The 17,735-nt window shown below is 43.7% G+C and overlaps 1 protein-coding gene across 1 annotated transcript; it reads left to right on the top strand.

Annotated features, from left to right (window-relative positions):
* Nucleotides 1-2,158: 2,158 nt before the first annotated feature.
* Nucleotides 2,159-16,958, top strand: cndp1 (carnosine dipeptidase 1). Its single transcript, XM_056434405.1, has 12 exons — nt 2,159-2,241; nt 2,492-2,602; nt 3,267-3,410; nt 4,170-4,332; nt 8,939-9,027; nt 9,923-10,120; nt 10,213-10,297; nt 11,101-11,261; nt 11,350-11,514; nt 12,853-12,994; nt 15,900-16,047; nt 16,694-16,958. The coding sequence occupies exons 2-12, from the start codon at nt 2,492-2,494 to the stop codon at nt 16,770-16,772; spliced, it is 1,485 nt and encodes a 494-aa protein (XP_056290380.1). The 5' UTR covers nt 2,159-2,241; the 3' UTR covers nt 16,773-16,958.
* Nucleotides 16,959-17,735: the final 777 nt, after the last annotated feature.

Raw genomic sequence — 17,735 nt, 5'->3', positions numbered from 1 at the left:
GTGACTCGGTAATTCACATTCACACTGTAAAGGAAAGTATTTAGGTCATACAAATAAATCAAATATCATGATTTGTAATCAAAACAAAATATATGCCTCTAATAAAGGTTGTGGGGCCAATTAAATCTGTCCACATGTGACATTCCTGACCTTTGACCTCACATGGGATCAGGACTGTGCTGCTTAACAAACACTGGAGACCTGAAAGAACTTCTTAATGAGAAGAAAGCAGCTTTCAGGTCTGGTGACAGGGATTAGCAGAGTCCAACGCCACCTGGAGGTGAAGCTCGGGAGTGCAAGAATTCCTTCAGCAGAACAATGTGAGGGAGGTGTTGGATGGCCTGAAGCAGATAACTGGCTTCAAGGCTGGAGGGAGACAACCAGGGGGCTTCCTGGAGAGGCCTGATGGTGGAAGGGGGGGCAGGAGGCAGCGCCCAGGAGGAAGGGGGCAGGAGGTAGGGCCCAGGAGGATGAAGGCAGAAGGCAGGGCCCAGGAGAAAGGGGCAGGAGGTAGGGCCCAGGAGGAAGGGGGCAGGAGGCAGGGCCCAGGTGGAAGTGGGCAGGAGGCAGGGCCCAGGAGGAAGGGGGCAGGAGGCAGGGCCCAGGTGGAAGTGGGCAGGAGGCAGGGCCCAGGAGAAAGGGGGCAGGAGGTAGGGCCCAGGAGGAAGGGGGCAGGAGGCAGGGCCCAGGTGGAAGTGGGCAGGAGGCAGGGCCCAGGAGGAAGTGGGCAGGAGGTAGGGCCCAGGAGAAAGGGGGCAGGAGGCAGGGCCCAGGAGAAAGGGGGCAGGAGGCAGGGCCCAGGAGGAAGTGGGCAGGAGGCAGGGCCCAGGAGGAAGGGGGCAGGAGGCAGGGCCCAGGAGGCAGGGCCCAGGTGGAAGTGGGCAGGAGGCAGGGCCCAGGAGGAAGTGGGCAGGAGGTAGGGCCCAGGAGAAAGGGGGCAGGAGGCAGGGCCCAGGAGAAAGGGGGCAGGAGGCAGGGCCCAGGAGGAAGTGGGCAGGAGGCAGGGCCCAGGAGGAAGGGGGCAGGGCCCAGGAGGAAGGGGGCAGGAGGCAGGGCCCAGGAGGAAGTGGGCAGGAGGCAGGGCCCAGGAGAAAGGGGGCAGGAGGCAGGGCCCAGGAGGAAGTGGGCAGGAGGCAGGGCCCAGGAGGAAGGGGGCAGGAGGCAGGGCCCAGGAGGAAGGGGGCAGGAGGCAGGGCCCAGGTGGAAGTGGGCAGGAGGCAGGGCCCAGGAGGAAGTGGGCAGGAGGCAGGGCCCAGGAGAAAGGGGGCAGGAGGCAGGGCCCAGGAGGAAGTGGGCAGGAGGCAGGGCCCAGGAGAAAGGGGGCAGGAGGCAGGGCCCAGGAGGAAGTGGGCAGGAGGCAGGGCCCAGGAGAAAGGGGGCAGGAGGCAGGGCCCAGGAGAAAGGGGGCAGGAGGCAGGGCCCAGGAGGAAGTGGGCAGGAGGCAGGGCCCAGGAGGAAGGGGGCAGGAGGCAGGGCCCAGGAGGAAGTGGGCAGGAGGCGTCAGTTAGATTGTCAAGATGAGAAAAATATCCGCTACTTGAGGAGTTATGTTATCATAGCTGTGCTAGCATGGCTACGTTAGCATAGCTGTGTTAGCTTGGCTACATTAGCATAGCTGTGTTAGCTTGGCTACGTTAGCACGGCTGCGTTCAGTTATCTAACATTATAGTTCCTTCAACCAACGTATGACAACGGCATCAGAAGGCATTTAGAAGTGGTTGGCTGAGTAGAGAATATGCAGGAATTCGATAAGCATGACACCCATCACCAATGTACATTACTAACAACAAGATACATTGGTTACCTTAAAGGTGTAACACCTTACACCTTTAACTTGTATTAACCCCAATCTACCCCATGAACAGGAAGAGGTGACGGGATTAAACATTGTAGGAATGCTCAAGTAGCTCGGCCTTAAAGTGCAGCTCCACAGGGGGGGGGGGGGTTGCTCTGAGATTCCAAAATACAACCTGCAGGAATTTGTTAATTCCACCGCGCCGCTTTTGTCCCCGCTGAGCGAGATCAATGGACTGAGTGTAATTCTTGTGCCAGTCAGCGGAAAATCTCAAATGAATCTGTCGGCCGTCTTGGCGCGACGTCAGGAAACGCTCGACCCCGTGACCTCCGGGAGGGAATATAAGTGAGCAGGCGTGGACGCGGTGCCACAGTCTGCATGCAGCAGGAGACCGTCACACACACACACACACACACACACACACACACACACCTGCAGCAGACACGGTAAGACGCAAGGACAACCAGGTGGCAGACTTTTACTTTGAAAATATTTGAGGATTGAAACTGAAATTCACATCAATTTTAATTTTTTTTAATGAAGAAAACAAGATACACTATATGCTCTTGTAAAGTCAGTATCTTGTATGTTTAGACATTTAAAGACGTAAATATGGAACTCTGAGAAATTGTAATTTTTTTGTTATTTTAACAATTAAAACTCTGATGATGTAATCTGTCCATACTTTCCCAACAGATGAATCTTCCAGCGCTGCCCTCCATCCTGCTGGTCATATCCACCGTGCATGCCTTCCAGTACACAGAACTAGCGAAGTACATCGACAGCCATCAGGAGGAATACGTGGAGGTACAATATGACGCTTCTTCTTCTCCTTCTCCTTCTCCTTCTTCTTCTTCTCCTCCTCCTCCTCCTCCTTCTTCTTTTTCTTCTTCTTCTTCTTCTTCTTCTCCTCCTCCTCCTCCTCCTTCTTCTTCTTCTTCTGACAGCACTTTTACAGCATATTGTACGGCCTAATTAAGCAACATTAATCAGTAAAGTGAACTATAGGTATTTAGTAGGTGTAAACAAAGGTTAAAGGGCTTTTTAATTTCCAACATGAGAACTTTTCTTTAATTTTTGTGAAATTAATGCAAAAATTTAACAAGTTAAAATGATCAAAAAGAAAGTGTATAATAAACAATAGTGTGTTTTTTTAGAGATGATACAAACATAATCACCTTCACAACATTTCACTAATACAGTGGCTCAAACACACTCAGCTGGTCTCAAGAGGTATATATATATAGTTTCAATCATGTATATATATATATATATATATATACACACACACATATTATTATTGCTTCTCGGTTTTAAAAAAACCGTACATTTCTTGATAGAAACTCTATCAAGAACACATTTCAGTCGTTGAATTTGTGGTGTGCAGCAGTACCGAAGTATACAAGACGGATGATATTTTGAACATTGCTTGTGTGTGTGTGTGTGTGTGTGTGTGTGTGTGCTGCTTCAGGCTCTGCGGGACTGGGTTGCGATCGAAAGCGACTCCAGCAACGTCTTGAAGAGGCCGGACCTGCACCGCATGATGGAGGTGGTGGCTGAGAAGCTGAGGCTGATGGGAGGGACGGTGGAGCTGGTGGACATCGGAGAGCAACAAGTCAGTGACACGCCGACTCCCATATTAGAGCTTTGCAATGTCAACATCCACCTAATTGGTTCGTAAACAGTCCGTGTTTCAAACACTCGACCCTTGATGACCCCTGATGACCAAATTATACCCACCATGTTTCTTTTGTAAAGACTTAGCAGCAGCACTTCCAAGATTATAGATGAATTATTTCCGTAATTCAGAGAAAAGCTAACTTAACGAGATATGTCGCAAACTCAAACTAAGTATGTTTACTGAACCTATGTACAATTGTTAAGTACTTATACTGTATTAGTTCAATTTCAGGCTACTTTTTATTTCTATTCCACCACATTTTTGACCGCCCTAAATTTATTTAGCCATTTATATGACAGCTCGATTTCATGGAAGGAAGCTTTTTTAATTCAAGACCCTAACCGTAACCCTAATGCCCTGCTTGTCTCTGCCATGTAGCAGCTTATGTACTTTAATCGTGGTAATGGTAGGGCCGTAATACTTAAAGACACAGGTATCTTCCAATGTCACACGCACACAAAACAAAATAAAACTGGATAGTACGAAACATGTTTTGTATGAAATGAGGCTCACAAATAGCTTCTCTTGAGGTTTAGAGGCATCTCCTTAATTCAGAACACCCAAAGATATTTGAGAAATAAACACAGAGATGGAGATGGAGTACTGGTCAGGTGGTAGAAAGCTGTTGAAAAAATCCCAATGATTGAGTGCAACAGTTCGTGTTGATGCTAACTCACCTTTGAATGTCTGCAGCTTCCCAATGGGCAAAAGTTAGCGTTGCCCAAAGTGGTGACGGCTGTGTTCGGCAGCGATCCAACCAAACACACGGTGTGCGTCTACGGCCACGCGGACGTCCAGCCGGCGAAGCTTGAGGATGGCTGGGCGACGGATCCCTACAACCTGACCGACATCAACGGTAAGGGCCTTTAATTCAGCTCCTCAGTACACCGTGACCAAACATAGCATAAGGCATAAGTCATAGCATAAGGCATAGCATAGCATAAGGCATAGCATAGCATAAGGCATAGCATAGTATAAATCATAGCATAAGTCATAGGATAGCATAAGTCATAGCATAGCATAAGGCATAGCATAACATAAGGCATAGCATAGCATAAGTCATAGCATAGTATAAGTCATAGCATAGGTCATAGGATAGCATAAGTCATAGCATAACATAAGTCATAGTATAAGTCATAGCATAGCATAAGTCATAGCATAAGTTATAGCACAGCATAAGTCATAGCATAAGTCATAGCATAGTATAAGTCATAGCATAGTATAAGTCATAGCATAGTATAAGTCATAGCATAAGTCATAGCATAACATAAGTCATAGCATAGCATAAGTCATAGCATAGTATAAGTCACAGCATAAGTCATAGCATAACATAAGTCATAGCATAGCATAAGTCATAGCATAAGTCATAGCATAGCATAAGTCATAGCATAAGTCATAGCATAGTATAAGTCATAGCATAAGTAATAGCATAGTATAAGTCATAGCATAGCATAAGTCATAGCATAGTATAAGTCATAGCATAGCATAAGTCATAGCATAAGTCATAGCATAACATAAGTCATAGCATAGCATAAATCATCGCATAAGTCATAGCATAACATAAGTCATAGCATAGCATAAGTCATAGCATAGTCTAAGTCATAGCATAGCATAAGTCATAGCATAAGTCATAGCATAACATAAGTCATAGCATAGCATAAATCATCGCATAAGTCATAGCATAACATAAGTCATAGCATAGCATAAGTCATAGCATAGCATAAGTCATAGCAAAAGTCATAGCATAAGTCATAGCATAGCATAAGTCATAGTATAAGTCTTAGCATAGGTCATCTGCTACTTGCCCAGGCACTTGGTACTGACTTTCAGTGCTCGAAGTTGCTCAGTCGCCACCACGACAAAAAGCCAAAAATGCAGTGCATAATAGGCTCGTAGGCTGTGTCTGCAGCGCTACGGGCACTTCCGACTTTCAGCTCGGTGCTCGAAATTAACTCCTACATCCCCTAACAAAAGCAAAATGCAGTGCACTGAAAGTACCCGGATGGTGCACTGCAAACGGGCCAAAAATGTAGTGTAAAACGATGGACACTACTCGCACTAAGCGGCCGCCATCTTGGCGACGTAGCGGAAGAGGAGGAGCCCTTTCGCCAGCTTTTCATTTTATTTCTAAAACAATGGCGGACAGCACAAGCGGTAGACCACGAAGCTACAGACCGTAAATGTAAGTATCAGCGGTAGTTACACATTGTACTGGTATTACAATGTACTACTAACATGCCATTCTCAGATTAGTGAGCATACCTAGGTAGCATTAGATGCCATTGGATCTGCATGGCAGTTATGATAAGCTAGCTGGGTAATCCACCACCCGGCCAGTCCGACGAAGGTGCACTTTTATCGGACACTTTCCGCTTGACGAGCGGGGGCAAGATTCAAGATTCAAGATTCAAGATGTTTTATTTGTCACATACACACACAGGGTGTGCAGTGAAATGAAAGTGGCAATGCTCAGCAGGAATGTGCAAGGAATGTGCAAGGTCGGCTCCAGGCGCTTGCTCCAGCGGCAAGTCCGACGACAGATAGCTGTCAGTCATCGGACAGTGTTAAACAACGGCTGTTCTGTTAAACAATCGAAATAGCAATTTTAATTATGGATTAACAATGGATATGCTCAGTTTAATAACGGGTTAACATGACACCGCGAGCGTTTGCACACACGCCGCCCGATAATTAATACCGTTACGATCGCTATCTAAGCTTGTCCTTCTTGAAATAATTGTAGCTTTCAATCATCGTTGTGTTGTTTTTTTAATGTCGTGTATGTATTAATTTAAATGTAATCGTGGTCTGGGACAGAGCACTGAATGGCTATCCTATTTCTGTTTCCTGCCCCAGAGACGTTTCCTGGAGGTGCTGGTGCTGGTCCTCTGCTGCCCTCCCGACATCTGCATCTGGCTCCAATGACCTCTGGCACCTCACATCCACCTCCAGGGCCTTTAAGAAGATGGACCGCCATCGCGTCTTCAGTATCGAAGGACCTCTCCACAACACACCTGGCCTTTGACAGGCAGCAGTTGTAGCTTGGAGGTGGTTGCGGACAGGCTGCCTGAAGGGGGTCATGAGGCAGATGGGTTGGGACAGGCAGGGGGAGCCACCATCCCCAAGGATACAGTATCCTGGTGGAGGGGATGACTGCTCATAGAAGATGGGGCTGTTATTCAGGACCCTGGCATCATGCACTGAGCCCGGGGCCTGTCGAAGGCCCTGGCCACCACCCGATAGGAGGTGGCGCTGGCAAGCCAACAAATAAAAACTAGACAGGAGATCTCAGGGCCCCAACCGTGGTCAGTCAGTGCCCAGCACAGCCATGAGGGCGTTGAATGACTCTCGGTGAGCCTGAAGTCCACCCTCATGTCACTGTGGCCATCACAATACAACGCCAGCAGTGGCATTGCAACATTGATACGGCAGCGCCGCCTGGGACTGGGTGGCTGCTGTAGAGTGTGTGGGGGGGAGGGAAGGAAGATTATATTAATATGTAAGTCATTTTATCAATAAAATGTTGTCATTGAGGTTTTGTAGTCTTTTATTGCGTTTTCTGATTTATATTAGAATTGATGCATGTTTGTAACAATAATTAATATGCCTGTGTGTTCAATTGCTAATTGATTCCTGTATCAGGGTGAACTTCACTACAACAGAGATGTGTATAAAAGTACAGTCAGTCAAAGTAGGCCTATTACTGTGTGAATTCACCCAGATGATGCCTATCATTTCAGTGGATAATTCTTAAAACTAATTGGAATCTAGGGACAAACATGTACAGATTTGTCATGTTTTATTTCCATATGGTGTGTATGTGGATTGCAAAGAAGAAGGCTACTTCTGACAAAGATAATTGAGAATTTAGCATACCTAGCGAGGAGAATTTAATTGCAACTACTACATGAAGCTATGCTGTGAAGGTAAGGCAAAATCACAATTAAATTTACATATACCATCTCGACTTCAGCCAGAAGGCGGAGGCGATTGTGGAGGTATCGCAGTTTCCACATGGGGTGGAGAAAGGTAAACAAGGGACAACAAGAGGGCAAGAAGTGCATTCATTTTGTCACTAAGGGTTAGGGTATCGCAAACAGATTTGCATATGTCACTCCCGGCTTAATTTCGCGGGTGCCGTGAACAGATTTGCGTCCGTCACTTCCGCCAAGTGGTTAACGGTTAAGTGTTCCATTTGAGACAGCACTTCATCAGCGACGCAGTGCACTGCAATGCAGTGCACTGAATTGCAGTGCACTGCATTGCAGTGTACTTCGTTAAGTGCGCGGTAGTAGACACAGCCATAGTATAAGTCTTAGCATAGTATAAGTCATAGCATAAGTCATAGTATAAGTCATAGCATAGCATACGTCATAGTATAAGTCATAGCATAAGTCATAGCATAGCATAAGTCATAGCATAGCATAAGTCATAGTATAAGTCATAGCATAGCATAAATCATAGTATAAGTCATAGCATAAGTCTTAGCATAGCATAAGTCATAGCATAGCATAAGTCATAGCATAAGTCATAGCATAGCATAAGTCATAGTATAAGTCATAGCATAAGTCATAGCATAGCATAAGTCATAGTATAAGTCATAGCATAGCATAAGTCATAGTATAAGTCATAGCATAAGTCATAGCATAGCATAAGTCATAGTATAAGTCATAGCATAGCATAAGTCATAGTATAAGTCATAGCATAGCATAAGTCATAGTATAAGTCATAGCATAAGTCATAGCATAGCATAAGTCATAGTATAAGTCATAGCATAAGTCATAGCATAGCATAAGTCATAGTATAAGTCATAGTATAAGTCTTAGCATAGCATAAGTCATAGCATAGCATAAGTCATAGTATAAGTAATAGCATAAGTCATAGTATAAGTCATAGCATAAGTCATAGCATAAGTCATAGCATAAGTTTTAGCATAGCATAAGTCATAGTATAAGTCATAGCATAAGTCATAGCATAAGTCATAGCATAAGTCATAGCATAAGTCATAGTATAAGTCATAGCATAAGTCTTAGCATAGCATAAGTCATAGTATAAGTCATAGCATAAGTCATAGTATAAGTCATAGCATAAGTCATAGCATAAGTCATAGCATAAGTCATAGCATAAGTCATAGTATAAGTCATAGCATAAGTCTTAGCATAGCATAAGTCATAGTATAAGTCATAGCATAAGTCTGAGCATAGTGTCCTAAAGGTCCTGTGTAGTCATAGGTAAACTCATCTCCTGGCATTTACCTGCTTTTCTGAAGAGGGGTTGCCAGGTTAGAGCTGCTCAGCATTTCTGGCCATCCGGCGGCCATCTTGGTTTTGAGGATTTTGTGTTGCACTTACAACGTGTGGCCAGTGGGTGGCAGTATATGACGGCTGCTGCCACGATTGCAATCAAAACCAATGCGACGCACTAGCAACCACTTTCGACCTTCTCTGGTGATTCTGGTGCAGGTCACCTGTATGGAAGAGGAGCGTCCGACAACAAGGCCCCCGTCCTGGCCTGGATGCACGCGGTGGGGGCGTACCAGGCCCTCAGCATGGTGAGAGGCCCCGCCCACGTGTGTGTGCTATGTGACAATTAGTGGATATTTAGACTAACATCTACAATTATACTGTTCTAAGTTATAATGCATTATAAGTATGTTAAGAATTATTATAGACATAGTCAGTAGAGAGAATGCAGCTTTAAAACATGAAGCATTGACTTCTATACAACCAGAGAAGTCGCCCCTGGTGGTCAGTAGAGAGAATGCAGCTTTAAAACAGGAAGCATATACTTCTATACAACCAGATGAGTCACCCCCTGGTGGTCAGTAGACAGAATGCAGCTTTAAAACATGAAGCATATACTTCTATACAACCAGAGGAGTCGCCCCCTGGTGGTCAGTAGAGAGAATGCAGCTTTAAAACATGAAGCATATACTTCTATACAACCAGAGGAGTCACCCCCTGGTGGTCAGTAGAGAGAATGAAGCTTTAACACATGAAGCATATACTTCTATACAACCAGAGGAGTGGCCCCCTGGTGGTCAGTAGAGAGAATGCAGCTTTAACACATGAAGCATATACTTCTATACAACCAGAGGAGTGGCCCCCTGGTGGTCAGTAGAGAGAATGCAGCTTTAAAACATGAAGCATATACTTCTATACAACCAGAGGAGTCACCCCCTGGTGGTCAGTAGAGAGAATGAAGCTTTAACACATGAAGCATATACTTCTATACAACCAGAGGAGTGGCCCCCTGGTGGTCAGTAGAGAGAATGCAGCTTTAACACATGAAGCATATACTTCTATACAACCAGAGGAGTCGCCCCCTGGTGGTCAGTAGAGAGAATGCAGCTTCAAGACATTTCCCCATTGGCTTCAGCCGTCAGATGAGATTCTCCTCCACCAGCTGGTGACGGAGTCGCGCTGTCCGTCCCGTCTGTCCACCAGGATCTCCCGGTCAATGTGAAGTTCGTGATCGAGGGCATGGAGGAGACGGGCTCCAACGGCCTGGACGCCATGATCCTGGCGCAGAGAGACACCTTCTTCTCAGACGTGGATTACATCATCATCTCGGACTGCGGCTGGCTCAGCAGGCGGCCCGCCCTCACCTACGGCACCAGGGGCAACTGCTACTTCTTTGCTGAGGTTGAAATTGCACAACGTTGAGTTTCAAATAAGTATTTCCTAAATATTTGGGCACACGTGTGTCACTCAACTCTTTCGTGGTGCAATTGCAGGTTAAAGGCCCGAAACAGGACTTACATTCGGGTGTTTACGGAGGCACTGTGATTGAACCCATGACTGACCTCATAGGCGTTCTTGGTGAGTGTTTTTTTAGGTTCATTGTACGTTCCTTTATTTAGTCACTCACAAGAAGATAAGACGCAGGACCAAGCCTCGGGAATATACCGGCAGGGCAAAACGTTTAAAAATAATTGTTAAAATAAAGTGAGACCTGTTCAGAATTGCGGGATAGGAACAAAAACAACACAAACTAGAACGGGCACTCGGTAGAGCGCATACCTTCGCATATCACAAGATTGGGCATTGAATTATGAACATTTGGCATTAGTTGCATGCCAATTGGATGAAAATTGGTAGAAAGAAGATTTTAACCTTTTCATGACCTTGCCCTTGACCTTTGACCCGATCAATCCCAAAATCTAATCAAATGGTCCCCGGATAATAACCAATCATCCCACCAAATTTCATGCGATTCGGTTTAATACTTTTTGAGTTATGCGAGTAACACACGTACAAATAAATAAATAAATAAATACACGGCGATCAAAACATAACCTTCCGCATTTTCAATGCAAAGGTAACAATTATGTTATTAACTGACAACGGAAGAAACGGTCACCCAACTTCAAGGTGAAGAATGGTACGATTCACTTATGACCAAGATAAGTGAGATATTTAAAGGTTATTTTTGTACCTCTTTTCCTCAGAGGGCAGTTTATTACATGATTAATAATGTTGAATGACATAAATTAACATTTTAATGACTGTTGTTTCTTCAGTAGTTTATTCTAGGAGTTCCCGGTCGGTCGTCCTGATATGTTAAATGTAGGTTGAAAGTTAAAACCAGATGAAAATTCTTCTTTTGTAACTTCTCGTCTCAGACACACTGATCAGCCCTGGCGGTAAGATCCTGATTCCAGGCATCAGGGAGGCCGTGGCTCCGCTCTCCGATGAGGAATGGAGGATGTATCAGGACATCCAATTCGACTTGGACAACTACAAGACCAAGATCGGTGTCAGCCAGCTCATGTACGCCAACAAGGTCAGACCGTCGTCTCGGAAACGGCCGAAATAATCGGTGTTAACGGCGAGGCGGACGCACGCTGTGTGACGGACGCTGTTTCCCGCAGGTGGACTTGTTGGCCCACATGTGGCGCTACCCCACCGTCACCATCCACGGCATCGAGGGGGCCTTCTCCGACCCCGGCACGAAGACCGTCATCCCCGCCAAGGTCACCGCGAAGTTCTCCATCAGACAAGTTCCCAACATGGACCCCGCGATGGTCAAGAAACAGGTGAACAGATGCAGGGTGTTTACACACACTGACCAGTCAAAGATCATTAAGGGGTGCCGGGGTTGCTTTTTGTTGTTGTTGTTGTCTTTTGGGGGGGGGGGGAGAGGTTATGTGTGTGTGCGTATATGTGTGTGTATGTATGCGTGTGTATATGTATGTGTGTATATATATATATGTATGTATGTATGTGTGTGTGTATATATGTGTGTGTATGTATGTGTGTATATATATGTAGGTGTGTGTGTGTGTGTGTATGGCTGTAGGTGTATGTATGTGTATATGTATGTGTGTATATGTGTGTATATATATATATATGTATGTGTGTATCTATATGTGTGTGTATGGGTGTGTATATGTATGTGTGTATATATATGTATGTATGTATGTGTGTGTGTGTATGGGTGTAGGTGTATGCATGTGTATATGTATGTGTGTATATATATATGTATGTATGTGTGTATCTATGTGTGTGTGTGTGTGTATGGGTGTAGGTGTATGCATGTGTATATGTATGTGTGTATATGTGTGTATATATATATGTATGTATGTGTGTATCTATGTGTGTGTCTGTATGGGTGTAGGTGTATGTATATGTGTGTATATACAGGACTGTCTCAGAAAATTAGAATATTGTGATAAAGTTCTTTATTTTCTGTAATGCAATTAAAAAAACAAAAATGTCATGCATTCTGGATTCATTACAAATCAACTGAAATATTGCAAGCCTTTTATTCTTTTAATATTGCTGATTATGGCTTACAGCTTAAGAAAACTCTAAAATCCTATCTCATAAAATTTTAATATTTCCTCAGACCAAGTAAAAAAAAAGATTTATAACAGCTGAGTGTTTGTCAAGGCTCAGGAAACCCTTGCAGGTGTTTCGAGTTAATTAGACAATTCAAGTGATTTGTTTAATACCCTACTAGTATAATTTTCATGATATTCTAATATTTAGAGATAGGATATTTGAGTTTTCTTAAACTGTAAACCATAATCAGCAATAAATCAGAATAAAAGGCTTGCAATATTTCAGTTGATTTGTAATGAATCCAGAATGCATGACATTTTTGTTTTTTTAATTGCATTACAGAAAATAAAGAACTTCATCACAATATTCTAATTTTCTGAGACAGTCCTGTATATGTTTATGTTTATGTCTGACATTTTTGTATTTGTTTTATGTTTATATTACTAAACAAATAAAAAATGTAAGTGACAAAAAAGAAGCAGGTGAAACGGGAAGTGAATCCCCTGCTTTGAAAACAACATGGAAAGCTGTGACTTTGTCATAAACTCCTTCTGCTCTTATCTTGTTGGTTTGATGCTCTTCTTTTTTAGGTCACCGATTACCTTCACTCAGTGTTTGCCAAGCGAAAGAGTCCCAACAAGCTGAAGGTCACCATGGTGATCGGGGCCAAGCCGTGGCTGGCGAACACGGAGCATCCTCTCTACGAGGCCGGGAAGCTCGCTGTGAAGAGAGGTACGGGACGCACCTGTCATCCTTAAAGTCTCTCCATCACAGTCATGAGAACGCTTAAAGCGCTGGACCAGAATGCTGCATGGGAACATATGGCTGAGGACTTCGGTCCCGGCTAATATGTTCATGGAAAACACCAAAATGGTCGTGTAGGTTCTTAAAGTTCGGTTATAACATTTTAATCATCTCTCACTTTACATTATGTTAAATAAATAATACAATTAACTGTAAAATAAATAAAAACAGGCCTCAGGTATTGTAGATGTAACAAAAATGTATCAAGGAAAGTTTAGATATTTTCAAAAACTCTTCTTTTTTGTCAAATTTCCATTTGTGGGAACATACAGAAGATCGATCCAACAATGTTAAATTAGAGGCCCTTAAATTGATAATTGTGGTACATTTGAAGCCTTTTAATCCAATAAAGATATGTTTAGCATGTGTATATATATGAATTGGCTGTTAAACATGTGTTGATTGTGTCCACAATGCAGATATTCTACAAGTATTATTGTTTTTCTCAAAGAATTGAGTCTAAACTGAGTGAGTAAAGGGTTGCATCCACCACGTCTGGCTTATGACACAATGCATCTCATAATATTGGTGGAAAGTCTGATAGGAGGGATGAATATCCACTATAATTATATGCTGAGTATCCTAAAACATTGGACTTGTTGAACACTACACTTTGGGGTTGCTTGTATCCTCTATCCCAGTGGTTCTCAACCTTTTTTCAGTGATGTACCCTCTGTGAAATACTTTTTTCAGCCAAGTATCCCCTAACCAGCGCAAATAATCTTTGGTAAAAAAAAAGTATACACAGCCATCAGTGTCGGATTTATTAAACTGTCAACACTGAACATTGCATTAAACTGAATGCTTTAACATTTACATTTGAATGAGAAACTTGTGCTTGTGCTTCACTGAGGATCTTTGTCAGTCTTGGTGGTAGGGAGGCCACTGCTGTGATGAAGCTCTTCTCCATGGCACAGTCTGTTTCCTTGCTTTGTTTTGATCACAGTCATTGCAGAGAAGGAGGTCTCACATAAATATGTGGAGGCAAAGGGCAGTAGCTGCTCCAAAGCTTTCTGGCAGGTCAGGGTGCTCCTGCTTCACACACCCAAAACTGTGTGAGTGTGGATGTGGCAAACTTCATCTGGAGGCCACGGTCAGATGACACTTCCAGGAGTTTTTCCTGATAAGTGACAGATAGCTTGCTTCTGTTTGCTTCAGACAAGAGAAATGGGTTTCTGACCCAATCCAGCTGTACAGATTTATCCTCCATGTCAGGAAAGTAGGAATGAAAATCTTTAATCACGTTGGTCAAATGTCCCACTATGACCGACTTGACTGGAGCTCTGTCCGCATCCTCACGAGAGAGAAAAGCATCCACCTGGGGAAAGCAGGTGAAATCTCCCTCTGCAGAGGACCTTCTCCACAGCTCTGCTTTCTTCAGGAAGCCACCCACCTTGTCAAAATGCTGGTCTCCTTGCCCTGCAGAGACACATTCAGTTCGTTCAGTTTGCTGAATATATCTGCCAGAGAGTGTGCTCACCTGTGTGCGCGGATGTGTCGGCGCATCACGGCAGAGCGATGCGACCCGAGAAGTGTTAACGGGGGGGGGCTGAGCGATTAAATATATCTCGTGTTCTATTTTGTGGTGCCCCCTCAGGACTTGATGCCCTACGCGCAGCGCGTAGTGCGCGTTATGGGAGCGGAGGCGCTGCGTGGACATAAATCCCATTAAAACATAGTCGTCTGAAAACTGACGGGATTTTGCCGGCTCTGGTTTGGCCTTCTTTGGCACTTGTCCCTTCGTGTTTTCAGCAGCATTGCCACGCTTCAACCACGACTTCATTATTTGAGTTTAAAAGCCGGCAGTGATAGACGGGTCATGACCGTTAGCGTGTGCCACGTTGGGTCAAACCATCCTGATATGGGGGAGACTCTGGGTTTTTAGGATAATTAAATTAAATTGCCTACTAAATATACAATTCAGTTTATGAACTTACACTTGTGTTTTATTGAATATTTATTAAATAACTATTTTTAAAGGATTTTTGAATGGATGCTAATTTTAAATCGATTTAAAAAAATCTCACGTACCCCCTGGAGTGCCTTCACGTACCCCCAGGGGTACGCGGACCCCCATTTGAGAACCACTGCTCTATCCGATTGCATAGCTCCGCCCCCGTTTACGATTGCATAGCCCCGCCCCCATTTACGATTGCATAGCCCCGCCCCCGTTTACGATTGCATAGCCCCGCCCCCATTTACGATTGCAGAGCCTCGCCCCCGTTTACGATTGCATAGCCCCGCCCCCGTTTACGATTGGAAACGCATCTCCGGGATCGTCTTCCATACTTGGTTGTGATCTTCGACGAGCCGTGGCCGGGAGGCTGATCCGGGGCTCTGTGTCTTGCAGATAGAAGCATCACTGACCTTTTAACTTCATGCAAGCAATGTAATCTGAGATTACTGACCGGGTCCCTGCTAGCCCCTCCTTTCTTAAAGATGTATTACAAACATTGGATTACTTCATCCGGACTCTGAAGCTTTTGAAACAACCTTTTCTAGACGGTTATCTGGCCGTAAACCAAATTCTCATGGAGGTCTTATAATAATAAAGACATTCAGAGACCATAGACAGATTAACAGGGAGACATTCAGGGTTAAGTGTCTTGCTCAAGGACACATGGACTCGGGCGGGGGTTGAACCTCCGATCCTCTGATTTAAAGACGGACCTTCTAACCACCGACCCGCAGCCGGCCCACATCTGAAGGTGCTTCTCTTTCATGACTCTTACAGTGCTGGTATATTCCATCTCATCTGCCTCTACAGCTTGTCTTCAGTCCTTTAATCTCATGTTCATTCCCCCGTGATTCAAAATGTCCTCCCTTCCCCCAGTGTTTGACATGGATCCTGATCTGATCCGCGAGGGTGGGACCATTCCCATCGCCAGAACCTTCGAGGATGTGACGGGGAAAAGCATCATCATGATGCCCATCGGAGGCTTCGACGACGGACTGCACTCCCAGAACGAGAAGATGAGCAGGTTGCACACGTATTTCATTTTTTTCTTCTTCAAGTTTTACATTTGACCTGTGTTAGTTCAATTTATCTGCTGGAGAAATAATCCGATCACTCAATGTTCTCCGTTATGAAAAAATAAATGTATTTAATTAAAAGGTAGCAGGGGCTATGATGTCATCGCTATGACTAACGGTGGACGTCTGTAGATTATGATGCCAATGAGACGTGGATGTTATAATAATAATAATAATAACTTTATTTATATAGCACCTTTAAAAACAATGTTTACAAAGTGCTCCACAGAGAGTCAAAGCAAAACAAGTGGAATAGCAAGAAACCAATATTACATTTAAAAGTACAGTATATATTAAAATAAAATGGAAAATAATAAATAAATCAATTAAAAACCAAATAAATAAATAAATAAATTACAAATAAATTAAAAAGAGAGAAACTAAATTAGGGGAACCACATTTCTGCATAAAAAGACTAGATCACTTAAAAGCTGTTCTATAAAAATGGGTTTTAAGAAGTGATTTAAAAGAAGTTACTGAATCAGCGAGCCTCATCCCCTCCGGTACGTTGTCGCCATCAATGTCCAACTTTCTGATTTTTGCCTGTAAAATAATTCCACTTATTTTAAACTTCCTTCAAATTTCTCGTCCCAGGTACAACTACATCGAGGGAACCAAGTTATTCATCTCCTACCTGAATGAAGTATCCCAAATTAAGAAGACCAGCGTGTGATGTGTCATTTCATGACTAAATGAACCCCTGAAACATTCCAGCTGTGTGTGAGCGCTCAGTGGAACAACAATGGTTTCATTATATTTTCATCTGTCTTTCATTCCATTTTTCTGTGTTGCCAAACTTTTATTTATCTGCATCTGTAAACGATGTCTATATCTAGTTAGTAAAAGATGTATAATGCAACACTTGTGTACTTTGTTTTTTAATGAAAGTGTCCAAATGTTGCCTGATGAGTGTTAATGAGACGAGAGACGTTTATTCACCACTTCATGCAGAACACAGGACGCTTATAGGAAGAGATTTCAGAGCCCGATTCAAGCTTTACTGACATGCACCTGACCGTCAACATTGCTCAATATAAATGTTGCAAAACACAAGAAATATGATCCCAAATGTATAATTTTTAAAAGGCGTACGACATGCACAATGCGACTTCCCAGAAATACGATACACGACTTAAAGACCTCTGAATGCATGAAGCACAGGAACAACAATATAATGTTCAGATAACTCACGGAGGATTCTTATTTTAAAACAATTTAAAACAGTTATAATTACATAACGTAACTGGCGTAGTCTGCGTAATGAAGCGGATGGAGCTCATGTTTAAAATAAGTCAACATCGTATTCATTAGTAACGTAACTATTGAATTTAAATTGCTCAACATTGACCTGTTTGGGTTATTTAAAAAAGTTACTAGTTTAAATGAAAACATATTCAACACAGATAACGTAGCCTCTGTTATTTAAATGAAGTCTTCATCATGTGACCACACACCATGTGACCACACAACATGTGACCACACATCATGTGACCCCACAACATGTGACCACACACCATGTGACCACACACCATGTGACCCCACAACATGTGACCCCACACCATGTGACCCCACACCATGTGACCCCACAACATGTGACCCCACACCATGTGACCACACACCATGTGACCCCACAACA

This window comes from Pseudoliparis swirei, chromosome 16, assembly GCF_029220125.1.
Source record: "Pseudoliparis swirei isolate HS2019 ecotype Mariana Trench chromosome 16, NWPU_hadal_v1, whole genome shotgun sequence".
Lineage (NCBI taxonomy): Eukaryota > Metazoa > Chordata > Actinopteri > Perciformes > Liparidae > Pseudoliparis > Pseudoliparis swirei.
This window is presented reverse-complemented; position numbering and strand designations above follow the sequence as displayed.

Coding starts and splice junctions, on each gene's coding strand:
- cndp1 (XM_056434405.1), top strand. CDS start 2,492: ATGAATCTTCCAGCGCTGCCCTCCATCCTGCTGGTCATATCCACCGTG. Junction 10,121..10,212: donor ACTGCTACTTCTTTGCTGAG/GTTGAAATTGCA, acceptor GTGCAATTGCAG/GTTAAAGGCCCGAAACAGGA. Junction 12,995..15,899: donor GAAGCTCGCTGTGAAGAGAG/GTACGGGACGCA, acceptor CCCTTCCCCCAG/TGTTTGACATGGATCCTGAT.